The sequence below is a fragment of the Passer domesticus genome, chromosome Z (genome assembly GCF_036417665.1).
Source record: "Passer domesticus isolate bPasDom1 chromosome Z, bPasDom1.hap1, whole genome shotgun sequence".
Taxonomy (NCBI): Eukaryota; Metazoa; Chordata; class Aves; order Passeriformes; family Passeridae; genus Passer; species Passer domesticus.
Genome location: NC_087512.1, coordinates 20,019,976 through 20,047,656, shown reverse-complemented (window position 1 = coordinate 20,047,656; position 27,681 = coordinate 20,019,976). Strand labels below are relative to the sequence as shown.

The 27,681-nt window shown below is 35.4% G+C and overlaps 1 protein-coding gene and 1 long non-coding RNA gene across 10 annotated transcripts in view; one reads left to right on the top strand and one right to left on the bottom strand.

Moving 5' to 3' along the window:
* Positions 1-27,681, top strand: part of PDE4D (phosphodiesterase 4D) — a 509,895-nt gene that overhangs the window by 359,713 nt on the left and 122,501 nt on the right. Inside the window, exon 1 of one of the 9 annotated variants that reach the window (XM_064405630.1) lies at positions 26,744-27,082. The exons of the other annotated variants lie outside the window; for them this stretch is intronic. Coding sequence (XP_064261700.1) covers positions 27,018-27,082 — 65 coding nt within the window. The 5' untranslated portion in view covers positions 26,744-27,017. Of the gene's footprint in view, positions 1-26,743; positions 27,083-27,681 lie in introns of those variants that run through there. 9 annotated transcript variants of the gene reach the window in all.
* Positions 14,552-23,629, bottom strand: LOC135291438 (uncharacterized). The gene is made up of 4 exons (XR_010354237.1): positions 23,527-23,629; positions 22,390-22,448; positions 21,221-21,452; positions 14,552-14,691 (listed from the first exon to the last, which is right to left on the bottom strand). It is a non-coding gene; the product is annotated as an uncharacterized LOC135291438 (long non-coding RNA).

The window sequence follows — 27,681 nt, the reverse complement described above, 5'->3', positions numbered from 1 at the left end:
GATCTCTTGTAGAGATCATTAAGCCCTCTCAGGAAAGCTGCTTAATGTTATAAATTGATTATCTTAAGAAACTGTGAGGGTGGAAGACACACTTGAAAATAGTTAAGAATTAAACAAAGAGGCAATTGAGGGCCTTGTGATCATGATTCCAGCAGCAGTTTTGCTCCCTGTTTACTAGCTCCTTGCTGTGCTGGGGGCACACATTGAGGGATGCAGCAGATTTTAATTTGGGAGAGCGGGATTTGTTCATTTGTTTTTTTTCCCCTCCATACTTAGCCTAATATCAGTTGGAATAGGTTGTTCAAATAGCACTCATATTAAAAATACTTTGAACAGACTGTAAAGAATTTGAGGGGTTTTGTCTGGGCAGCAGTAAATAATCAGAGCATTGTCTATTTCTGGTCTCCCTTGGCTTCATAGTTCTGTGCTCTTTAGTGGCTGCTGCACTATCTAAGGGTTTACCATAAGAGTTCGCACTTGAATAATGCGATAAGAGCCCTGAATATAGGAGATGTTTATGCAAAGGGCAAGCCTCACGCAGCAGGAAATCCCAGTTATCCCTTTAGCCTGTGCTCTCAGCCAGCCACATCTCTGCCAAAGCATACCATAGGAAAAGGACATACCCTTACACAGTTACGAGCATTTCATGATTAGTGTGGGGCACTTCCCGCACTAGTGTCCTGTGTCCCCTCAGGGATATACTTATTAGACAGTTTTAGAACTAGCTTTTCCCATGGCCTTTCTGTGGGATCCTTTTGGAGCCTATACGCCTCGTCCATCTCCAAGAAATAAGATGAGATTTCGCTTTTTGAAGTCCTACAGGTACCTCTTCTGGTGGCTTATGGTGCAATTTACAGTGTTAATAGTTGCAACTGTGGATCTTTTTTATTCTTCTACAGCATACAGCATATAAAAAAATTGGGAATAGCTTGTATTAATTGTGACTCTCGAGCTCGTATAGGTTTTGCTTGAACACAGTATGTCAGAAAAAAAGGTATTGTTTCTGTATAAGAAAAAATACTGTGAACAAGTGATCATGGAAGTGTATGAAACTGCACTCTTCAAGTAAATGACAACTTTGAATATTTTTGGCATACCAAGTTGGGGGAAAGGGTAGATTAAGGTTTATGTCAATGTTCTTATGAAAAAAATAATTGCAAGTATTCTTGGTACTTATTATAAATTAGCATATTTAATTAAAAATAAGACACACAGATATAGAATATAAAACCTGAATTAATATTTAGAGTTGTGAGACTTTTGCCAGAAAATAATATTTGTTAATAATTTTTGTTTTAAACATTTTTGAAAGTTTAGCAAATGAGAAAAACACACAGACTGTTTTTTTCTAAACTATTTTTTAAAAATAGCAGTAGCAATGCTTGATTTCCATTATTTGTCACATTATTTTGGTAATTGAATAAATATTTTTTCTTCAAATTCCTTACAGTTATTTCAGATTCCTTTGTTACAAATCATGTATATTTTCAAATAAAACCTCTTATGATCCTGCCATTTGTATATAATTAATTAAATAACTTACTACATATTATCTTAATAAAAAAAATAATCAGTGCAAAATTCAAAATTATTTGCACACGTACAATACAAAATGCCTCAGAGTAGAAATGCTTTATGTAAGATTACTAATAGCAAACATTATATATATATGGTTAAAAAGAACTCACTAGTTGCTGTCCAACTTCTCTCAGTATTTTCTTTTGTAAAATTAGTCTGCTCATACAGAGAGAACTAGTTTTATGACAAAAAGAATAATAGCAGTTAAAAGTATTAAAATCTGTTCAAAATTAGATCATACAGTTAATGTGAGATTCCCTTAAGAAATGTTATTGTAGGATATTTTTTTGCTTAAACTAAGCTGCTTATGTTTCTTTTATAAATTTATATGAATATATATATCTATTTATATTTATATCTATCTATCTAATTTCTTTAAAGACAAAAAGAAACATGTTTCATGTAACATGTTAATGTAGAGTCTGATTATTTTCATTTTTATGTACATATTGCACTTTTTCTTATTTTTCAATATAGCAAAGTGAAAATATTCTTAAAAGTTGTCAATTAAACTAAAAAAAACCAAGGAACCTTTACCAAAAGTCCAGAGGTGTGACTGAATTTTGTTACCCTAGAGTGTTACATGTTTTTTTTCAGGAGCTTTTAAGAACTAGGATGAGGTTGAAAGTAATTAAAAAAAAAAGGTCATAGTTGTATTACTGAATTTGAACTGTATTCTTTGCTATTGCTGTTTAATTTAACTGTAAGTCTCTAAGAGGAGAAATAAAAATGCTTAATACATATTGCCATGTCACTGCCGTGGCTCCATTCACACTGTAGGTTATATTTAGAAATCTACTACAAAATTTTACAGTACTCAGTGCCTATGTAATTTAATAACCTTGTTTATGTCAACTGACAGTTCTGCTCATGGTACTCAACCATTTGATGTCAAGAGATTTTGGTGTCTAAAACTATGCATCTGATAGTGCTGTCCATGCATTCCATGGTGAACATTGTTCAACATACCTTTTAAATTTTGAATTTTGCTATAATTTTAAATTTTCTTTTCTTACATTTTGGGAAAAAAAAAATTACAGAAATATTTTCTTTGTGAGGTACTCATAATCTATTGATTAAATAGAACATCATGTTTTAATTGGTATACTTCTGGGAGATTCTGTGATACATTGATGGTCCTAACAGGCAAATTAAGAATGCCACCTTATAGCAAAATAGTGTATTGAGTTTCTTTGCTCATGAGGAAGTTTTCAGAAGGTCACAGAAGACTTGGGCTGATGCAAGTTTTCCCAGGTTAGGGGAAAAATATGCCTTGAAACAATGTAATTTTTCTAGGATGAGCTGGAATGCAATGCAGTCAGTTAGAGCTCTTCTTACTCCACCTGTCCTATCAAATAAACCATGTCTTAAAAATTCAGCAAATTGAACTGAACCAAAACAAAGTAGACTAAAAGAGCGAATAGATGCACTTATGACTGACTCTACACTAGAAAAGCAAATATTCACAGAATTAGATGTAGAACCAAGGCCAGGAGTCAGTTCTTCGCAGAGAGGCGACTCAGGAAACCACCAAAACCTTTCACAATTTACATAACTTCCTGCAGGCTGGAAGAGGATGGTTGTTTAGTTTTGTAGGGATATGTACCCACTCTGTTCTCGGGAAGATCAACATTCTTCTACTCCACTACAAAAAAAAGTGTATATCTTTATTTTTGTTTCTATAACACACAGATTAGTTTGCCTCTTTTCCTTTTTGTTTCCCCTCTCCCTTTTTTCCTTTCATTTTAAAGCCTTGAGTCTCTCTAAATTGAAGCACACCTCTCTTACTGAAATGCAAGTAAGGATACAGTTTTCCTGCTGCTTTTACATTTGCTCAGGAAAATAACCCAAGATGTGACTGTAAAAACTATATCCTGGTAGAAGGACAGTTACAATTCAGATACTCATGAAACCTCTGAAGAATGAATAGAGATACAAGCTTTAGAAGCTTTTTTCATGATCTCTAAATCCTGTCACACATGGGTGAAGAGCTAAAGCACCAATCAAAATTGCCTGCCCGTTACTGAGATGTATGAATAAGAACATGCTATGTGACACTCAGTCCTGCTAGATAGTAAACACACCTCCCGCTGACCTAGTGACAGGTCCTCAGGACCACTTAGAAGATTCTCCAGAGGCATCAGAATCTTCAGGGCTGGTGATTAAGTCTTCTTTTTCTACCCAGTGTGAGTTGTTTCACCACTTGTGAAAAGCACAGTGACTATCTGCTAAGTAAAACCATTCTGTGGAGACAATTTTGTAGAGATGGTAAGCTCCAAAGTAAAATGGGTGTTTTAGGGAATTGGTGCACTCAATAATATGAATTAAATTGAATAATCAAATTATTAGTAAGTTTGCTAAATTATTACATTGTCAGAACTACACCTTCATTAAGTTAGCTGTGGAGGTACAATTCCTGAAACAGTAATCATGACATTTGTACCTTCAGCTGGAAAAGAAAGAGAGGCTCTTTGTTGTGTGATGTGATTTTCTTTTGTTCTGCTTTCTTTCTGTTTTTCTTCTTTGGCTGCCATTTGGCATAGTTCCCTGGACTAGAGGAACAGTCATGTGGCTGAAGCTACTGCCAACACCACTTCTGCAGCCAGCTGCTCACGGCATTTGTACATAAGAAGGCAGATTCCCTCCTGCCAGATAATTGTACTCCAAGCCACTAAACTCTTGGGAACTGGGCTGGAAAGTGGTATATCTCTCTTAAAGAACAGTTTTCAGGAATTCCTTCTCTAAGGGGATTTCTTAATTATGTCAAAGCTGTCTTAGTGAAAAGAGCATAATAAAACTTTTTGGTGTTACAAACTTGGTGATGAAATGGAAATAGAAACCAGATAAAAGTTTATTATTTTATTTATTAGACATTGCAGTCCCAGCTCACTGGAAATATCTTGGTTCTATTTGACCAGCCATTGAACATTTTCTGGGAAATAAAATATTTGAATGCATAAGTGTGAACTGTTCTAGTGAACATGATGAATCACACATTTGATTTCAAATTTAGCTGTTCATATTCTGTAATTCATAGAATGCTGTGTCACCACTAAAGGGATGTTTTGAACCTCACTCAGATTTATTTTAGATGAAATTATATGCCAAAATATCAGCTATTCAATTAAAACATTTGGCAATGTTGACTTGAAGTCTTGGGAAAAGTGGCAAAATAGCAAGGCGCATTGCAAGTCAGATTAAGCAGCAGTAGAAGAGCAGGTGCAAGTGAATCACACTTAACACTGTGTTGCTGCAGACCTACCTCCTTGTCAAAACTGCCTACAGAGTCCCTGATAGTGAATAAATATAACCTCAATACCATTTCCTAACAGCTCAGAAAGAAAAAGTCCAGTCCTTAGGTCCCAAAAGGCAAGAAAAAACTGCTGAGAAGTAACACGTTCATAAGTTTCAGCCTCTGAATAATTTTTTTTAATATAACTGATCATCATCATACCGATAGGTTAAGTGAATCTATCACAGTGGGAAAGGTTGAAGCTGTCAGTGTTTATTCAGCTGTCTTATTGCTGATTCTGATTAGTGCTACCTGAGTGCTTCTTTAGTGGGATTTTGTGATTCTTGCTGCAGCCTTGGAAGTGATTTAATCAGTGTGAAATAAACAGAAAATAGAAGTATATCTATAAGTATTTTATGAACAGTTTTTTTGTTGTTGTTTTTTTTTTTTTTGTTTGTTTTTTTTTTTTTTTCATTTATGCTTAAGTATGTTCTGACAGCCAAAGCCAGATCTTCTATAAATAACCACAGGAAACATTCCTTCACACAGAGTGAGGTAAAGTATGATGACTGGTGTTGCTACAGTTTACAGTAAATAAATGGCTGGGTTTTGCTGTTTGTGGCTAAAACATGCCCACACAAAGCCAGCCTTCGAGATGGAGCTAGGCCCAGACACTAGCATCTCTTGGGATGCATAAAAAGATTGCACTAACCATAAATGCCAGGAAATACTCAGTTTGATTTACAAATTGTAGATGTCCATGAATATTTATGTAAATGTCAGAAGTATCTGGCTTGTAATTCCCTGATGTATCACAAATTCTGGGAGCACTATAAATAGACCTATCATTCAATCTGATACCGAATACACCAGGAACAAGCTGACGCAAGTTCAGCATGTACCATGTCCAAATGTTGTAATTAATTTCTAGATACATTGTTAAATAAGAAAAGTAGTACAAGGGCAACATATTAATGCCTCTTTTATGGCATTCTAGAATTTGCTTTTTTCCATTGTGGGTCTGAATAGTTAATTTTTTTTTAAATGGAAATCTGACATTTCCTATTGGAGCTAGTAAATCTAATTGATTTCTGTGCCCTAGGAATCTGATAATCTCCAGGTAATTTTGTGTTTCTGTTGTCTCTATGAGAGGAATTAGTGAGTATCCTTTGGAAACTTCTCTAATATGCTGAAAAGTAATTCAATGCTCTAAAGCACTTTTCTTTATGGGGCAAGAAATGAAAATAAGAATGAAAAATAGAGGCTCCTGCCCACCTAGAGGTGTCTGGCACAAACATCAGTCTGGTGCCCTTAGCCGTAGGGGCAGTCATACTTCAGCAAATGGGTGGTCCATGAAAGCTAATCCAGCTCTTGGTCTCTGCCAGCAGTCAGCAATAAATATTTGAATGGAAGAGTAAGAAACCTGGTTACAGTATAATCTTCCTTGAAGAATAATCTCAACATGTTCAGTAGTTCCTGTGTATATGTATGCCAGAACTCTCCCTAGAAAAAAAAAAATCTAAGTATTTTACTTACAGTAAGTGTTGATCATGATCCAATAAAAAAATTGCTACATTTTTCCCTTGTGCAGCAGTTTTGAAATTCACTTCCACAGATGAATCCTATGCAATGTAGAAGATTTTCTGCATCCTGGTGTCTAATTTTCCCAATAATAGAAGTATTGTGACCCAAGGATTTGTTGTCTTATATATTTGTAGGCCACTCCTTTTCATTAGCTTGCTAACCAATCTTTTCACTTGGAAAAATTTTGTGTCCGTATCATTCATGTTGCCAATCTCTTAACACCTCCTCCTATCTAAATGCTCTTTCCAATGCAGAATGACCAGAAGCAAATTCGAAGCTTCTGATGAGGACACTAGATCTAGAATTAAAATAATGATCTTCTGAAGGAAAAAAAAATCCATTATGAAACTTCTATTATTCCTCTCTTATTTCTGATGCAGATTAACAGACTTGTTGATTAACCGATGTTAAGTGGTGAGCAATAATCTCCCAGTGATGGTGATGTCTGTACTGACCAGGCTAGATATTCTGTGTTCTTAACCCTGCTGGGTAGCCTTACTTCCATTACTGCATAGTTTTATTTCATCTCTCTCCATTCTGTTTTCTCAGAGAAGTTTTCAAGGATACAGTATTGTGTAAAGACAACAGGGATCATTTCAGTAGGTAGAATTTCAGTCTCATTAGAAATTTTGCATTTTTAAAAGAAAAAAACCACCCAACCTTGTAGCAAATAGTTTTACATAATTTTCTATGGGAAGAACATTTTTATTTTCAGATAAGGAAACATAACATGTAAATCAGGTTTTCTTCTTCTTATAGTGTATCTTCAGGGTTTCTGACTCATTAGAAAGCTAGGAAGTCCTTCAGGAAATATGTCATAATGCATGCGGTTGAAGATATGGGGGGGTTTAGCAGTAGGAGGAGACAGATGTTTCCCATCAACATACCCATACTTTTTATGTGATCATTATGTACATGTGTGCTAGATAAACAGTCCGCACACATACAAACACACGTGTGGGTGTTTCCTACACTGAAGTGTACGAACTATGAAAAGTTTTCCAGGAAGAAGCTGAATACACAGCACTTACTTTATTGTTTGTCCACATGAACTTAGTTTTCCTTTATTTGTTTTACCTTTGCAACATTTCCAGTCAATACTTGGCTCTTCAGAGACAGCTTTCACAGGCTTTGGTACAAATTTCTGTTGCAGTTGTAAAAGTAAATGGCACAGTTGAACAAACACCAGGATCAGATAAACTCTTGTTAACACTAACTGAAGTTCTTTAGCTAGTAAAGAAACCTGAAATGGAAAAAAAATCCAGAACTGTTTAAAGAGGATATAATTTTCTTCAGGTGGAGGATGGGAGGCGTCACTTTTTTTCTTGTTATGACAAATGTAGGTAAAGCAAAGGGACACATATAACAAATAAATAAATTTATTACTGCAGCTGAAGCTACCTGTGCATTACTTTGATAGATGATAGGAGTTACTCTGTGAATCCAACTCAGCTGCAGGGAAGTGGTAATTGCAGATGGAGCAGAATCTGCTGCTCAGACAGCTCTGGTGTAAGGCACAAGGTTCATGTGGCACTGTGAAACAGATGAATTTTTACCTTCATAGGTACTAATAAGTGTGGATGCATTCTTAAATTTACTTCGTTTTTCTAAGTGTGTGAAATGTACTTAAGCTTCTAGGCTGCATTATTTTCTTTACTTCTTTACCAATTGCATAATTTTACTTTACTTCTTACTCTTCCTCGTGACATAAAAATAAAATGTAAATATGGTAATGCAAGCATTAAAATGGAAGCTCAGAGAAACCGGTTATTTTAAGCTACAAAGTTCATCTGATTTATATCATGCACTGGAGGCTAAGTCAAGTGTTTCAACATCATTTGCACTCTACTGAATCAGGGACTGAACAATCAGAAAACTGATAATTTGGAAACTGGGTTATGTCACTAAAATAGCGGAAGCAAAATGCACCGAGTTAGGTTTCTACTGGTGGCAAAGGAGAAAATTAAGTTTCTTTTAAGCATCGTATAAGCATCATTGCATCATTGCCATGCAATATCTAGAAGTGATGGGCTCCTCAAGAGAAGTGCCATTGGCACCTGAGAATCAGGAAGAAATTTACATTAGTCTAGCATAAGTGGTTAATCTTGTGAACCTTCTGAAAGAAAATGTTGATTTGTGAAGAAATGTTTGTTTCAAATAGAGAGGAGAAAAAAGGGGAAAAAATGGAGAGAAAAAGAGATATAAAAGGAATGTAATTTCTTAGCATTGATCCTGGCATCCAGATGATTCCCATAATGAGGTAGTCATACAGTCTTAATGAGCATGTAAGTGGCAAATGGTGTTTGTTCCATGTCTCCTCTTGGCCACAATCTTTGTTTAAGCTCTCTCCCACATGACACAGTAAAGTGTTATTTGGAACCTGGAACATGACATATTTGAGGCTTATCTCGTTTTGGCATAAAAATACATGTAGTTCTGTTTTACAATAAACTCTGCTTGCTGTCATAGGAGACAAAAGGAATTCTAGACAGAATGGTTTTACAATAAAAATACATGCACACATTAACTCCAAAACAGGACTTATTGTTTACAGATGAGAATAAATTTATTTTGAACAGGTGTTATATTAATTAATATAACAAGTGTTATATTAATTTATAGGTGGGGCCAATAGCAAAATGTAATGGTATGCCATTAAAAATCTGTTTCATGATACTGACAAAATTTCATCCTCAAATACAGAGGAACAGGTGTGTCTGTGATACACAAAAGATTTAAATTTTGTTGTCACTGTTCTTCACGTTTGACTACCCCATTAGACTACAATTAAAATATAAAATTTTGTTTATACTGTACATAATTTTCAGTCTGTATTACTAAATGCACCATATATTAACCCAAAAATTCATGTACTATTTAAATATAAATATGTAGTAATACATATTAGGTACTGTCTCTTAAATATCTAATCATACAGTGATATGGCTGCCTTATAAAAGCTGAAAGTCACAAACCATATATTTTTGTAAAAATGTGATTTAAAACTTCTTTTTTAGGTAGCTTGATGTTATCAAAAAGTGCTAGCTCCTCTCATTTTAGTGAGTACTATGTGAGTGCCCTGATTTTTCTATGGTTGAATCTGCAGAGTGAATAAAACAACCCAGAAATCTTTTCATCTGGTGATCTGTTACTAGATGGCATGACATGGCAAGGAGGCTGTATCCAGGTGGTGGTCAGACTCTTCCAGGAAACCAGAAAGAGGACAGACAACACAATTTTAAGTTGTGCCTGGGGGATTTTAGGCTAGACATTAGAAAAAAAAAAAAATTTGACAAGAAAGAGTGGTTGAGAGGAATTGGAATGGGCTGCCCAGGGAAGTGGTGGAGTCACTATCCTTGGAGGTGTGTAAAAAAAGATATGGCACTCAGTGCTGTGTTTTTGTTGACAAGGTGGTTTTAGGTCATAGGCCAAACTTAATATTCTCCAAGGTCTTTTCCAACCTAGTTAATTCTGTGATTCTGTGGCAGGGCCATATCAGTAATGCTATCAGCTCCTGCTCCCTGGAATGGAATATGAGGGGCCAAAATACTCTTCAGGGTTCAGATGGTAGCAGTAGCATTCAAACCAAGAAGAGTTTGCAGCCTTTCACTGCATTAAAATAGGTTGATCACAGTTTTCTACAGGAATATTTTGTTTTCTGCTTGCATATATTACAGTAGAGTCAAGTCCAATTGTTTTTTAGTTATATTTTGGAGAATCACAAGAGTTTGTGTAAAAAGCCTTTCTTTTTTCCTTATCTAGATCTTAAAGAGTTTATCAAAACCAGAAAATCCAGGACCTTTCTTAAGATGCTGTTGAGATTTTCATCTAAAACCTGGACTCTAGAATCTTTAAGGAAAATACTTAGTCTGTGAGACTGAAAATATAATTTCAGGGGGCAGCAAGGCAGAATGATGTGACTTTGACAGCCACAGCCTGAAATATTTAGTTATATGAAATTCTAGTTTTCACTGCACAGAGTGGATGTGTGACCCAGAGTGGTCATTGTAGTGCCCTGCTTTTTCTTCTGGGGTTCATAGTAGAGAGCTCTTAGGCAGCAGTATGAGGAATTCACCCAGACTAGTGTTGTCATGCAAAACTCACCAGCTTCTTCTTCCCTGACATTCTTCCAAGATGCAGATTTCCCAGCTGTCTAATGCAACTGTTTTAGGAAGTAGGGAAAGGAGCAGACAGTCCTGGAAAAGCTGTGCTTGCTCTTTCCACTAAGAGAAAGATTTGCTGGTCTTGTACTCTCTTCACCATTTCAAAGAAACAGCTGTTCTTTGGCCAAGAAAATATTTTATAATTCGGACTGTTTATTTTGAATTAATATGTTGTTCTGATTATGGTTTAGAGTAGCTAATGTAAGTTTAAATGAAGGAGGATGAAAAGCAGTCAGAGGATGCAGTGAAAATGATTATTGCAGTGTGGAGACAACTGATCTGTAGATCACCAGGCTCTTGACTTTGATAAAGAAAAATCGATGGATTATATTAGCAATTTATTGTAAATATTTTCTCACATGATGCTTTTAAATGGTTTGGATAACATTTCCTTTTGGTGCAATATATTTATTTGATCCTGGAACACTTAATTCACCGTTAAATGTCACACACTCTGTTACTATAAAAGGCTAAAACTGCTTCCAAGTACATATTGTTTCAGTAAGACATGGGCTTGTTCATGCCAGCTCTTCGGGTTTACAAAGTCACTTCAAAATAGCTGCTTTGGAAGTTATGGCAATAATGTAAAGCAATGTAAAACTCTCTGTAGTAGCAATATAAAATGTTCTTGGACATCTGTACTTGAGGTCCCGCAGTGCTTATCCTAACTTCGGGCAGCACCATTATTTTTGCATTTATACTTCTAGGAAAGTACAGTATGACTGCAATGTTAGAAAGATGTTGTGATTCTACATCCTTAGGGAGTGGTATTTTTTCTTCTTTTTAATTTTTACATCTTTAGTTCTTCTATATTAAATATTTTTATTTGTAATCTAAGTATTTTTTTAAATTGCATTTGTTATGCTATTCATTAATTGAAGTCATTGTAATTGTAGAATTCCTGCCACATTTTAGGAATTTATTTCTGTCTAATGAATTGCCTGCTTTAGTTACCTTCTTTCTCTTTCTTGTGTCACTAAGAATACATAGTAACACTATGATTTCATTTACCATTGGTATATTAACATTTGGTTGTTATGATATCTATGAAAAAGTATTTTTTCATACATCACAGGAAGATTGAGAAAATTTTGTCTTTATTTTCTGTATTTCTAATAATCTAGTGATTTCCTTAGGTTTTGTCAGCACAACTCTAAGTTAAAATTTGAAACAATCTGATATTATTTTTCATCCACAAATGTCAGGTTTCACTGCAGCATTGTAATGCCTGTGGACTCAGAGCTGCCATTTAAGAAATGGTTAACTACAGAAAATTCAGAGGAGTCACAGAATTAACTTCTATAGATTTGATATACAGGTTTTATTGGGCAACATGACAGGAAACTATAGAGCAAAGAGTGGAAAGGAGAAAATAGATGCTAAGGGGGGAATAGTATGCAATTATAGGGACAAGGTATGACAGTGAGACCTCTGTCTATTCACTCTGTAGCAAAAAATACACCACACTGCCCCAGCTCAATTTTTTTCATTTCTCTGTTTTGAAGGGCTGAAATTGTTTCCCAGTTGCCTAGAGCCTTTTGATCTGTAATGTCTGCTTATAGCAAAAAAATATTTGGAGTTCCTTAAAGACAGGAGTTCCTAGAGGTGACAATCTACTCTGGTGAGTTACCTTTATGGTTACAACTTACCAAGTTCAGGAGAACACAATATGCATTCCCTTTCTGTAATATAAATTAACTGTTTATAAGTATTTATCTAATAAATAGCTAGTAATGTGTGTAATGGCCAGGCATAGGTCAGAGCCATCCCAGGCTGGCAGTAACCAGTAGAACCAGGACGCAGATGCCTGTAATGAATAAAAGCTTCATTATAGTTTTCAAGGCAAAATTTTACAGCAAACCCTTACAATTGAAAACATGGCAGGTCAGTGGTGCTAGCACACAGAAATTTCCTGTTTCCAGCCTCCAACCATATTCATAAAATTTTACATAATTTTTTATCTGTTATATATCTCTCACAGCCACTGTAATTGGAGAAGCATTTATTTATTTTGGAACCTACTCTACCATGGTGAATTTAGTATCACTAAAAAAATTTTATTTGTGATTCTTGTTGGCAGATATTCAGAATTTGCAAGGCACCTCTTGATGCCTCTAAATATGACCAAAAATATGGCAAAAATTTTTAATTAAGAAAATACAATTTGGGCAATGCTGCTGGAAATTTAATTTGTAAATTTACTTGCTGTATTACCCAGGCCACCCAAGTGGCCTGCAGACACTGAAATTTCCTAGAATAGCAGCTCACAGGACCAAAACAACATTCCTGCTCCACACGTGTTCAGAGGTCTGCAGACTTTGGAGTAATAGACAGTAAACCAGTACTGCTTCAGCTCCTTCCTCTTAGAACTGCTGTAAAGTGAATTAGTCAATACTGTAACATTTAGTTTGTGTGAAACATCACCTTGAAATCTTGCATTTAATCTTCAATCATTTTGAGATGATACAAAGAGTTAGTGTTTGCTGATAAGGAAGTCAAGAGGTTTTGTTATAGTTCTTTTCCATTTTTAGTTCAAAAAAAAATTGCATTTTTTTTTCCCTCTCAAAAACAAGAACAAAATTTTGAGGACTAGGTAAAATAGACAGTACAGTGCAGCTTTAAAATGTTGATCAATGTTGAATATTCCTGAGTCTATTAAACAGAAGCACATGTACTATAGAAACAAATATACATTTTACCTGTAATTTGGTATGCACTCAAATCCATGAAGAATGTTCTCCAGCACACTGTAGTTAGGGTCCACTGGTGTGTTAGACAAAAGTTCATGAAAAATAATTTCAGGATTGGCTCTTTTACACCTATTTCTTTTGGTTCAACTTTGATATTTGCATGTTTTGTGGGATTTTTTTATATACAAAGTAAAAATTATAAAATAGTGGTCAGAGAAAAAAAATCTGAAGTAGTTCAGCTTCTTGCTGGCTATACCAATAAATTTACAGGGAAAAATGTTTTCCAAGACCCATTCAAAATGAAGTTAACTGCACTGAACCTATCTTGCTGAGATGATTGTCAGGAAAGTGACATATCAGAATGAATAATCCAAGTTGATTAAAACCAAGGAAATACATGGACTGCAAAAGATTTAGGAAATAATTTAACACAAAATTCAATGGATACTTGCCATTCAGTATAGCTGTATTTCTATGTTTTGTATATTAAGAGAGAGAAGTGACAGTGGAATATGTGGAAAAAAAGAAACAGCCCTGAGATGTGGAGAGGGTCTCCAGCTGTTCATTCAAACAGAAACCTAGTTACAGAAGCTGAAGATGCATTTAGCTCATTATTTACTTTATATTTTGTTCTCGCTAGTTATATGTTATGGTTTTTAAAATATAAGTACATGTTTGTTTGGTAAGGCTTCTATCAGTCTTTCTGCAAACTGACTTTAAAAAAGAGTATCATGATATATTATTGCTGTGCTTTTTTTCTCTAATGGTGTAAATAAGCCATCAGTTTCCCGAGTGGTTAGAGTTTGTGTTTGCTGAAGTCACAACGCAAAATGAGGCAGGAAAGTGTTATTAGCAATCATCAACTTCATTTATAAATCAATTGTAACAGAGTAAAATCAGTGTGTGTACCTAAAATCTGTCATGTCAACTAAATATATTGAGCAGTTAAATACCACTTTGTGTACTTAATAGCCATGTTTGCTGTAGGAAGGCTTAGTTGTTAGGAATAATGGCCCATCAGCTGAGCCTGAAAGAGATCCCAGACTGATTTCAGACATGAGTAAGATGAGAAACCATAGGGGCAAAAGTGAGACCTGAAGTCTAAATTGAAGAAATACAAGTCAAGTATTATTGGAAATTATTATTTTTTGTGTAACAGTGATAGTATTAGTGGTACTTTTTTAGCAATATGTGTCATGTTTTCCACTTTAGGGACAAATTATTGCTTTTTTTGACTGATATACCTACTAAGGGAAGAGAAACAGGTTCTCACACTCCAATGTAGCAGCTCTGCCTTAACCAAAGGGCCTCTCTTAAAAGAGCTGAAGTGGGATAACTTCGTGTTGCTGTCATGCATATTCATATTTAAACCAGAGATTCATGTCTACACCACAAACTGGAATTCCTGAAGTTCTATCAGTTCCATATATTTGTGGATAAATCTCTACAGGAGAGAAAGATTCAAGTTATTAATTTCATTGCATACTGCAAGAGACAAAACATTAAATAAGTTTCATGTTCAAACCAAAACTAGACCAAACACAGGATACATAAAGGATGAAGGGAAGACTGTATTATAGGAGAGGCCTAAAGATTGTTTAGGAAAATGATTTAACTATTAAGATGTTCAGTGGTTTTCTTCATTAAGATTTTGTTTGTTGATAAGAGTTGAGGAGAACTTTTTGTCAGGAAAATTACTCATATTATTCTTAAGCTCCAATGCCTTTTTTTTTTTTTTTAATTCTCTAGTGCTCTGTAAACACCTTAGCCATAAGGGGTTTAGAGAGTTGAAGAAGGACTATTTAAAATGTCATTCTCCAAAAAACAAAACAAAGCCAAGCCAGAAGGACTTGACAAAGCTTAAAGGCAAAAGTCTTGGACCCACAAAATGACATTTTTCATGTAGAACTTTTTCATCTATTAAGAATGCAATGCATCTCCAAAACTACCTCAATCAATTTTTTGTTTTTAATGAAAATCCATGGATTCCCATTACTGTAGTATACTTTATCCCCTGCACTGGACATCATCATAAGAACCATGTGAATCAAAAGAGACAAGGTCTGCAATCTAGAATCATCTTTCTGAAGTAATGGAAGGTCAAAAACAAGAGGAGCTCTGTTGTATCTCATCCCTCAATGTGACAAGCAAAGGGCAAGACAGGGAATTGAAAGTTGTCATTTTGCTGGACTCTAAAATTAATAGAACCACAGAGTCATTGTTATTTTCGAGCATATATTTTCCTTACAATCCCACTCATTGCCTTCTATTCTATAGACGGTAATTCTCTCTTTTTGCTCTCCACAGGTCTGTTATTTGTTCTCTTTTCAGAATCTCTTTCTTCTTGAGTGCTCTTTTGTTTTGTTTTGTTTTCCTGTGGGTTTGTTTTATTCTAGCACTGTCAAATCACTTTTTGAGAGACATATTTTTCTGAAAATCTCTATAATGACATCCCTGTAAATGTCTTTTTTGATTTGGAGCTTAGAACATTAACATTTTTGACTTATTTTGGCACTACAGGTTTAATTGTCAGTGTCTACATATTTGAAAACTTTCATTCAGGTCTTATAAGGACATAAGGCCAGTTTTATTTTGGAAACAAAACCAATCCTTCTCCAACATCCGTGCTATTTTAGAAGTCAAGAACTGATATTTAGTACAAATATCTACTGACCTATATTTCAGAAATTTTTGGTCATCCCTATGAGGGCTATGAGTGAGTAGATCTGAAGGCACATTGCATTCCTGAGACTCAGCCCTGAGATCTCTGAGTCTCCAGTAACGTGCAGTCTGGCACATGTCTGTGTCAGGCAACTCAGCCACAGCTCCTAGTGCTTCATTTGCTGGGACTGGGCATGCAGAGGGTCTGTGTTAAAAAAAATCCCATGATTATCCTCAGACAAGAGGACATGAATCTTTGCATGAAGTGCAAAGCTGAGAAATGTGATCATAATTCTAGTAGTCATGGTTTTTAAATTAGCTTTCTCACTTTCTTGAGTTAAAATAATACTTTTGTATTGCTCTAGGTAGTTGAAAAATTATTAATTATTAAAAAAAGTTTTCTGTCTTTATTTTCCTTAGATGCCTCTGAGAAAGAATATTGCCAGAATTAGTGGTTGCTGTAAGTGGTTCTGTTAAGATTTCTCAAATAAAGATTTCTGCACAGAGCTTTCTCTGAAGTTAAGAATTTTTTGAACCATCTGGCCAAGGGTCATAAAGAAAGTAAGCAACAGAGTGCTTGAGGACAAAGCTGCTATGGTGGAAGGAAAACAGAAGAACTTCCAACATACTGTTTGGAGTACTTTGGAGAAAAGATATGGGATAACTAAGCTCCAAATATTCATAACATTATTAAATTTATCAACACTGTTATATACAGTTTAAAATAAACATTGATGAAACCCTAGTTTTTCTCCTGCAGTCAGAGCAATATGTATTAGATTGAGAACTTATTAAGCAAAGCAGCTTAGTAGCTCATCCTTGTCTTTGCAAAAATGTCATCCTAACTGAAAAAGGTTTTAGATGCCAAGACTTTTTTTTTTAAGTTGTAAAAGGCAAAAGTGAATAATTTAGTCATTTTCTTGTCCAAAGTAATAGAACACAATGGATAGAAACAGAAGGGAAAAAATTCCCTGCCAGTTTCTCTCTTCTTAAATGTCACTTTATTTGGATGATGATCAGCTGGATTGACTTTGCAAGACTGACTATTTACACATATAAAACTGCTTAAACAGCAAAAATAAATTCCAACGTTTTGTAACTTCATATTCCAGAGGCAGTAATGTGCATCTTGCTGTGATTTGTAAACCTTCCAGTGTATTTCGAATGCTAGTTCAAATTAAATTATAAGTTTTGAAATATGTGCATATGAACATGTAAATTAAAAGAATATATTATTGCATTAGTTGGCTTTAGCAATGTTTGCAATACAAAATACAAAACCATTTTCTGAATTTTTACTATAGTGAATTATAAAAGAAAAAAAATTTCACTGTAACAATACTTGCAGAATATTTTTTTCCAAAATTTTCTATAAATTCATGTAAGCTTTCATATAGAGAAATCTTAGATGAATTTTTTTCAGTACCTTCATAGCTAATCTCAAGTGATAATTAAAAAAATGTTCCGAACTGTCTTTTCAGCCCAGTCTGTTTAATTTCTTAACTCACCTTTAGACATGCAAAAAAAGAAAGCAAACAAACCACCCTTCAAAATTACACACAAAATGCTCACAGTCGTTTAAAAGGGCTGACTCTCGTTTTTGTAGGTTTTGTGCAAACACAGTGAAATACAGCCCATATGGTCTTAACCAACAGTGAACACATTCTGTTAGAAATGCTGTATAAATTAAGCTGTTTCAAATAAGAACTGCTGCAATTTAGATTTCTCTTCTTTGTATTCATGGAATAGATTCTCATGGAAGCAATGTTCAGATATATCCAAGACAAGCAGGTGAACCAAGGTAGCCATGATTTCACTAAGGACAAAAAGAGCCTCACCAACGTCTGCCCTCCTGTGATGGAGGGACTGCAATGCTCAGAAAGGGAAGACCAACTGGTGTAATCTGCCTGGGCTTCTGAAAGCTTTAAACACAGTTTCACATAGAATCATAAACTCCAAACTGGACATTTAGTGTTGGATTTTAAGGGTAAACTAATGAAAGGGTGAGATGAATGCAGCCAGAGAGCTGCTGTCAATGGCTGCATGTCCAGATGGAGCCCAGTGATGAGTGGTGTCCCTCAGGGCTGTCTTGAGACTCAGGCTCTTCAGTATCTTCATCAGTGTCAGAGGCACTGGGACCGCGTGCACCCTCAGTACATTTGCAGTGACAGGAAGCTGAGCAGCACAGGTGACACTGCAGAAAGGGATGCCATCCATGGGCATCAGGAAAAGCTTGAGAACTGAGACCATGAGAAGCTAAGGATGTTAGAAAGTCCAAGCACAAGGGGCTGCAGCGCAGTCAGAGCAGTCCCAGACATGAGTGTGGAACTGGGAGTAGCATTTATTGAGAGCAGCCCTGCCAAGAAGCACTTAGAGCTTCTCATGGCTGAAAAGCTGGACATGACCCAGCAATGCACCCCTGCAGCCCAGAAAGGCAAACATGTCCTGGGCTGGATCCAAAGCAGTGTGGGCAGCAGAGAGTGGTGAGGGATTCTGCCCCTCTGCTCTGCTCTGCTGAGACCCCCCGGCAGTGCTGCATCAGCTCTGGGGGCCCCAGCAGAAGGAGGTCCTGTGGGAGCAAGTTCAGAAGAAGCCACAGAGATAATGAGAAGGCTAGAGTTCCTTTTCTGTGAAGAGAGGCTGAGAGTGTTGGGCTTGTTAAGTTGGAGAGGAGAAGGCTCCAGGAAGACATTTCGGCCTTCTAATAGTTAAAGTGACTTGGAAAAAATAGAGACAACAGCTTTTTACAGGGACAGATAGTGATAGAAAAAGGTAGAATGCTTTTAAGACTGAAAAAAGGAGAGAGTTAGATTAGATATTAGGAAGAAATTATTAATTCAGATGGTAGTGAGGAACTGGAACAGGTTGCTCAGAGAACTTTTGAATGCCCTTTTCCTGGCTTTGTTCATGGCCAGGTTTGATGGGGCTCTGAGTAGACTGGTCCAGTGGAAGTTGCCCCAGACAATGGCAGAAGGGTTGGAACTAGGTGATATTTAAGATCCCTTCCAACCCAAGCCATTCCGTTTCTATGATTTTTTTTTTTAAGGAAATATGTTATAAAGTTGATGAATGCCATTTAACTAAAAAAAATATAACACACTAAATAAAGAAAGAGGAAGATTTGGTGCCTTTTGTTTTATTTTAGTCAGAGATTCTCTGTTTCTGCATTTAACATAGCAGCATACATCTAGAAGGAAGTTAGCTGGATTGAATTCAATGTGAAAAACAGAGATAGCTTTGCTAATCAAATACTGAAGGAGACCATCAAGAGAAAAGAATAGATTGATTAGAAGAATTGCTATATTAGGAGGCTACCATATGTAAAACAGTAGCTAGGTATGAAGTGAAACTGTAGTGGTCTCAGAATGGCCCTCCTACAGGAAGCATGTTGAGGTCTACGTATAAGTATTCTTCCATGTATATCCATATAATAGGCTAAGCTGTGATGTGTGTGAGGACACACAAAGTATTACTCATAGAAGGGTAAAGAGGAAAGAGGCACATTGTCCATGGCAATGCACTGGCAATTCTGAAATGCTTTCATCCAATTTAGGCAATTTAAATTTCCACAAGAACAAGAAGTTTCTGGCTACTGTCATCTCTGTTGTTAAAAGTCTCTGGGATTTATAGTGCAATATGGTTTTCTTGTGCCCAGTATATTGCTTAATAAGGGGAAATTCAAACATATAAATATGGAATAAAATGTTCAGATAGACCTAAGAAATTAGTCCTAAACTGAGAAAAAATTTAGAATCAATGAATATCAGAACATATTGTATCTCTCCCTCCAGATGCCTGAATATTCAGAAGAAGTAAGTCTTATATGAGTTTTCAGTGGTAGGCATAACTGCTGTACTATATACATGGATATTCCTTTTGATCACTTTACTTTCCCCCCCTGGGAAGGAAGGAGGGGAGAGGTCAGAATTGCAGCTTTTTTTTTTTTTTGTTACTACGTTAAATATGGATTGGAGCAGTGGTGTCTTGGCATTGTTCATCTCCCACAAAATCCAAATCTGATATGGGGCCAAATATGAAAACTTTATATTTCTATAAAAGGAAAAAAATTAATCCTATCTACATTCAGTTCAACTGCTACAAGTAAGAGTAGTGAGGCGAAAATCTGCAATCCCCATGTTATATAAATTTATAGGTTTTATCCTGGTACCATAGAATTTGTCAAGTACATTTTGAATTGCCCAAAACCTAGGTTTCTAACATACAATAAGCAGGAAGCCATAGTCTACAGAAGGACAGATGGACAGCTGAGAGGAGCAGTGCTGTCTGTCTTTAAATAGATGTCTGAATCATGGAAACAGATTACCCCAGCAAGTGCCTATCAGAGCTGTCTCTAGCAGGAGCCTAGCTGACCAGTTTAAATGAGCAACCAATCTTCTGGCAGCTCAAGGCTGGTGAGAAAACTCCTTTCTTTGTGTGCCTTGTTTAACTCTCAGTGAATAATTCATGACAAGTAATGTACTCTCAATGTAACCTTCATTTGTTCTCATAGAAGTAACTTGCAACTTTTTAAAATACATTGTTTTTTTCCTTTAATTACAGTTTTGAGTTTGATAGTTTTGCATTAAAAATCAAACAAATTTTGACCTTTTGAGTGTTCATATAAAAAGTTTGGTTTTTTTTTTTCCTTTTCACCTCACGCAAGCCAGATTAAACCTTTGAAGTTTTCAATACCCAAAAACAAACAGAAGTGAAACATGAGAAGCAAATTTTATACAAATTCAAGTGGATTTTTTGAAACACAAGTGTCGTGGAGGTATACTTCCTCTTCAAGAAAGGCTTTGTAACATAATGCATCATTTAGATTTAATTTTGGTTCCTGACATTTTTCTGAAGGACTTAGAAGTATGGATGATGTCATTCTACCAAACAAGAGTCTTATCCATGTCTGACTCATTCAGACCATGATCCCATACCTGTAGATGCCAAGTTTCCAGTGAAGGACATGGAGAAATCCACTCTAGTGTTTTGTAGAGAACCCTTCTGTTGCACTAATGTGGTTACCTCACCTCAGATTTGCTTTCAGGATGACTTTCTGACAGTAAAAGTTTATTGTTTCCGAAAAGACAAAATGTTACAGAAACAGTAATTTTAGAGTATGCATGGCTGGGTTGGGCAGCTTTTCTGTTAATGTTTGTTTTTTGTTCTAGACAAGACAAAATTGAAAAAAAAAAAAGTGTTTTACTATATAAGGCTAGCTAACATGCTTAAAATTTAAGTGTAAATTTTCACGTTTTACATACAAGTTTTGTTTGCTTGAAACAGTGGTCTGTGTGTACTCTTGAAATACATACATAGTCTTGGAATGATGGTATTCCTCAGAGTCTTCCAACCTTCTCTTTTTAACCTCACACTATCCCATTCTTCTGAACAAGATGATGATGAAAGAAGGCATATCTTTCAAAATATAATGGCTCTCTGATAGTGAGCCTGACACTCAAGAGTAACTTTGTCCAGGACCAGTCATAATTATGAAAGCTGTGTAAAAGGAATACAATTCTCTCTTGCTTTTCCTAGCAGCCACTGCTTCATTTGGAAGAAAAAAAAAAAAAAAGAGAGAGAGAAAAATGTTAGTCTACTTTTTTTTTTTAGCCTAAAAAAGCTGGCATGTTACTCTTGGAAACCATAGCTACTGCTTAACTCCCTACTGAGTTGAGTATGAACCACCAATGTTTATTTTTAAGCAACTATTTAGCTAACAAATTGTAGTCTCAGTTTGTGTGGAGCAAATAGTTTAAAACAGAAGGTCTGATGGAAACATTGATAGATTTTTCCTTTAACCTTGTAATTTGTGCTGTATTACTGCAGTAAGCCCATTTAGATCTGATATCTGATCTATGTTTTTATAATGTAACCTGTATTTTTATATGTCTATGTGTTCATATATATATATATATACACACATACTCATGGTTCATTCTGGGGGGAATTTTTATGTTTATTTAAAAAAAAATAAAAAAAAAACCCAGGCCAACACACTGGGCAGCCCTAGATCAGCTGAAGTTCAAGGTCTGCTAGGAGGGTAGTATTTAATTTTAGGCTATTTGCTGGTATACAATGTTAATCCAATATTAGCAGATATCATTTATTCCAACCTTAATGACTGATGTAACCATAGACCACAGCATAGCTGATGGCACTGTTTGCCTGGAATATAATGTTTCTCAGGAAAAAAGTATTCTCCTACTCCTAAAAATTAGCTCTTTCTATTTTCTTTTTTAATCTCTAGCAATGAAGATTTGCACAGGTTCTATTTTTATTTTTGTAATGGAATCTGTGTGGACCAACAATGATCAGTTAGTACTGTGGCTGCTAGCCTCTAATTGCATAACTGATTAAATAAAATTAAAAGTAGGCGGGAATAAAGGCAGAAGGACAGGTTTTCAGTCTGACATACACATATCAACAACCTGACTTTGCTATGTAAGGAAGCAAGGCACTGTGAAGTTTCTGTGACTCTTACCTCCTTTCATGCTTAGGCAGCAGCACCTGGTCGCTTCAAAGGAAACTGAGATGAAGAACCTTCAGACAAGGCATCATATTAGAATTGGGTATTCTTACAGAAGACCCTCTCTGCCATGAGGTCTATGAGGAGTTTTGCACATTTAATTCTGTATAAGTCCTGTAGAGCACACAGTAACTGTTTACACAGCAGGCTCTGAGCTAATAAACCATATTTATAACTTGGGAAGCTCAATCCAGGCAGCTAGATGTGAGTGGATACAGAAAGGAAAGACCAGTGACATATGTCATGTTTCTGCTGTGCCCTTTGGTTTGCCTTTTTTCACTCTTATGAATTCTATGCTATGTTGAGCAGTCGCAAAATCTGTATCTGGGTTAAAAATTTGTTTCTCAAATTCTCTGAATTAATACTTGTTTTTGAAAGGTACATCTCCCGAACTACACCTACATAACTAGTTATCAGACCCACTCATGCAGGTAATATAAGAACATTTAGTAATCTTTCCTTCCTTCAGCTCGTTATGCAGTACAGGACAGTAATACAGACGAGAGGATGATCTAGTCTGTGGAAGAGCTAGAATGAGTTGTGCAACTCAAGTTTCACAAAACTAATTGGTGTGGTGCTTAGTTTGTGAAGAAATGTTTCCTACAGTGGAATATGTGCTCCAGAAGATTGGAAATGTTGATTTCAAGTTTAAATAAATATTCTTTATTTATTGAAAACTGTATTTCACATAATTGTGGAATCTGGAAAGTATACAATGAAGAAAGCAAAGATACAAACTGTAAGCAAGACCAGATGCAACAGTAACTAAGAAATAACATGGATTGTCCTGAGTGAATGAGCCCAGCTCCAGGTCTTTAAAGATATTTTAGCTGTCCTACTTGGAAAAAAGCCCACGGTGAAACTAAGATTGCTTATCAAAAGGCAACAGATTGTTTTGTAGTTTTCATTTGGTAATGTATATTCCAAATGCCACACTTTAGAGCCCAGTTATTATTTATGTCTGAAGGTTTGAAGTTGTGAATCCATTTCTTCAGCTTGCATAGAGCAGCAATAATAACTTGGCTCCTATTGCATGTTTTTTCATCAGATTGATGTCCAAGTGCTTTTCAAGCAGCACTATGTGGGTTATACCTGTTTTACAAACTAGGAAGAAAAAACTCAGAATGTTTAAGCAAGTTTTCCATAACCTGAAGAAAAGATGTTCCAAGCATGGAACATGGAACTGATTCTTTTGTTCTAAGCATGGAACAAAAGAATCAGTCCACTACCTCATTCCCTAAGCCATGCTTTTGGCAATTCATGTTAATGTTTTATTCTTTGCACTGTAGCACTGGAATAATTCAATTAGTTACTAATTTGAAGATAAGTGACTGAAATGTAAGCACGCTCAAAGTGGACTGAATTCAGCACACTTTTCATTTAATGGTGTTTTGTTTCTGTGTCTTTTTTTCCTTAGAAGTTTTAACTACACAGCTAAAACCTCAGTTGATGATACATGCAGATAAAAAATATTAATGCTTTTTTTGATTCTTTATTAATGTATTTAGTAGCATCTCCATCTTTTAATAGTTTCATTCATTTCAAATATTTTCTTCATTATTTTTATTATACAATCAACATTTGCCTCAAACATGGGTGGCATCCTAAGACTTCTCTTCCAAAGCCGTTTTCCTGCCACCATAGAATAAATAAAAGGATTCCAAAAAAGGAAAAAAAAAAAAAAAAAAGGGGTTGTTAGGGATTCTTTCTAAGTTTTAGGATTACATATTACATGCACAAATCAGCTATTTAAATAAATGGTAATTTCTCTATTTATTCTCTTAATTTTCCTTAATTCTTTTTTCCTTTAATTCTCTAAATATGAGAAATTTAGAGTTTTTATTATTTGACCCCATGCCAAATACAAAAATAAATGCTACACCATTTTCTATGAGCACAGTGGACTAGTATTCTCCTATCTTTACATCAAACTTAGACAAATCTGCCTTTGGTGTTAATTGTAGCACAACTGATTTTATGTACGAATTAGAACCTATTGTCAACTGCCAAAGTTGTTCTCATGGGTCCTCTAGAAGCCTCTCTAGAAAAAAGTTGGCCTTTCTCAAGATGAATATTAAAAGATTTCTTTGTTTTAGCTTCAACAAAGTCAACTGATTAATTTCAGATAAGACTAACATTACCTAAAGGTCTGTGAGCTCTCCTTCCTACTGGTAGACTCCCTTTTTTGGGGGCAGCCTATGAGTCTAAGGTTGCTCCCTGAGGACAGTCTCTGATGGCCACTTGAAGTATGGCTACTTAATATATATTTCATAATAGTTGAAGCTAGTAGGCACTTGGAGAGCAGGAGTTTATTTCTAAAGAACTGAGGATGGAGACTAACAAAGAAAGCAGGTTTGCAGTGGGTGTTAGTTAGTGAGATGGAGAACTGTGACCCCATGAGGACTTTTTTTTCTGAATTTCTATTGAAAAACAGTGACTCAAATTGAGTAGCTATATCTAGAATGTATATATATTGTAGTAGTAGTGTTTAGTATCTATATATGTTAATATTTGTTGTAATATTTCTAGTAACTACAAGTAAGAAGCAGCATTTTGTCTGATACGCTATTGAAAACAGTCCATCCTGAGATATTTACTTTGTGGCAAAGCAGAAATAATCTTTGAATATACCATTTAAGTATGGTATTGCAAAAAGCTTGGTCAAAATCTCTATTCTGCTTCATTTTATTTTCCAGTGTAAAATTGGAATAATTTTTATATTTATGAATTATAAATAATCAACAAAACTAAAAAAAAAGCCTTTAAATTGGCCAGGTATTCTGTAACAGTCAAGGATTTTTTAAATTACCCATTCCATCTGTTAAAGGAATAAAAAAGTTTCACAACATGATGCTTGGTTTATGTACACTTCTATAAACGTGTGACCTGCACAGTGACAGACCCAACTGTTACTAAAAGTCCTATGACTGTATGACCCTTTGAGCTAAATTTGCCACAGATGCCTTTTACATTCATTGAAGCTAACTTTTTTGATTCCATAGAACCCCTAAAAAAGGTCTTTTGCAAGTCGCTAAGTGATATTTGAGGGATAAGTGCCAGAAAACATGGAAAACGTGAAGAACAGAACGCAGAGCAACAAACGTTATTAACATTCCTTCTGCTGTTGTGGAACAATTTGTATGCAGATCACTGGCAAAAGCCTCCAGGCCAGTTAGGATCTTTCCTGGTGATATACAGTGTAGTTGGTAATAGATTTTATTGTACTGTAATAAAATAAAGTGCAAAGGTTGTAGAGAGCCTTACACACATTCTAATTTGATTAATCTTTTTTATCTTTTGATACATAATCTGTTTATCATATTTTCCTTCTATTTGCCAAGTCTATATAAATTTTATAAACGGAATCTTTAGTGCTTGCTTTCATTATTAATGTAGATGCACTCCCATCCAAAATAATGTACTGCAACACTTGTAGAGACTGCAAAGGAATGGCTATCAAGCATGCAAACACTTGTTCAGCAATAAATTTGTTCTTTCAGTTTAAAACCAATTCCAGCACTGTCCAGAGCATTTTCAAAAATTTATAAATTAAATAATATAATCCCTATTTTGTTTGCTGCTTTCCCCCTCCTTTAATACTGAAACTGCAAATATATCAACATAGGAATTAACTCCCAAAGCTTTTATGATAACTTTTTGACCAGAAATTATAAATTCAATATTTTTTAGAAATGCATAAACTATCAATGTAATTATTATAACAGGAAAAGATATCTGCAGTACAGCAGAAAGGGTGTCATGTTGTAGTTCTTCAAGTCAGGTATTTTGTCCTTCAGTGATTAATAACAATCACTATCTGTATGTGTGTTGACTTTAACAGTCAACAAGGAGTTTAATTTTTACTTAACTTTCCCCCAGTGTTCTGAATACCTTTCAGACAGGGAATGCTTTCTGGTTTGTGAAGTTAGACAATAATACTTTTTCACAATATCTAAGCAAGTGTTAGGACAAAGAGAAAGGGAAGAATTTAATTTCTGGGTAAGGGTTTTAGTTGATTTGGCAAGAAAAAAGTCGTCGTTCCTTGCTTTACTCCACAGAGACTGATTTATCTAGCATGTCTTTAAGTGGAATTTCTTAACAAACTCAGAACTGTTACTGTAACTTACATTCATCCTTTCCTTTCATTTATTATCCAGAAGTATTGTTTCTTTTCTTTTTTCCACTTTTTTTTTTTTTTTTAATGTTATTGACCTTTAAACCTGTTGTTATCAAACTGAAAGAAAGAGATAGGGACTCTTTTCAGCTGCCTTCATTCTCATGTGACCTGAAGGGAGAATAGGTTCAAAATAGACTAGTTCCTCCCAGGGCAACACAAGACAGAGGAGAAAAGCACTGTCATTTCCGAACAGCACAGTGCTAGAGTAAACTCAGCATGAAAAAGGAAGGAGTTGCAGCATGTTAGAATTCTTCCTCCACAGCCTGGATTTTTACACAAGACGGATATGGAGGGTGTTAAAAAGCAGAGGATTTGAAAAAATACTTTGAAATGGAGTACTTTAAGAATGAGCTTTTTAAGGACAACTGACATCTGACTGCTAGTAATACTGAAGGAATTTTTCAAAATGAGCATTGTTATGAAGCCAAGATCCCGATCTACCAGCTCCTTAAGGACTGCCGACGCAATGTGGTAATGTGGTTCGCTTGTTTCTTTCAGGCTCTCTATTATGACACAGAGATGTGTCCTAAGAAAGTCACAGCTTTAATTTTGATTTGATAGGTATTGCATGGTTATTGAACATGTTCAGCCGCTGAGTTGCACAATTATTAGTAAAAAACAAAATTATGTAGCTTTTTGTTGTAAAATGCAGTGTTTCTAATTTTTAAAAAGAGAACCCTTTTCGTACATTTTTAAACATGTTACACTGATTTTACCCATTCAGCAGTCGGGTTCAATCCTTACAATTAGGTATGCTGTCTAAAAATCTTCAGTACACTTATTTCAGGAAGAGAAATCATAACACAAATCTTGCATTTCTAGAGACTGGAGAGTGAAATGAAGTTATAGGTTCTGAGAGCTATTTTGGGATGCTTACATGTAGCTTTGCTGCATAAATAGACTGACTGGTAGCGATGTGACCTGAGAAGCAGCAGACTTTGTAGCAGCATTTGAGAGACTCTGCTGTGTTATGCTTCATGTGTTTCCCCTGCTCTCTGAGGCTTAGAGGAGTAGAAGTAGTCTGTGATACTGATCTGTCTGTATAATTTTCTTGAATATTTTTCAGTTAT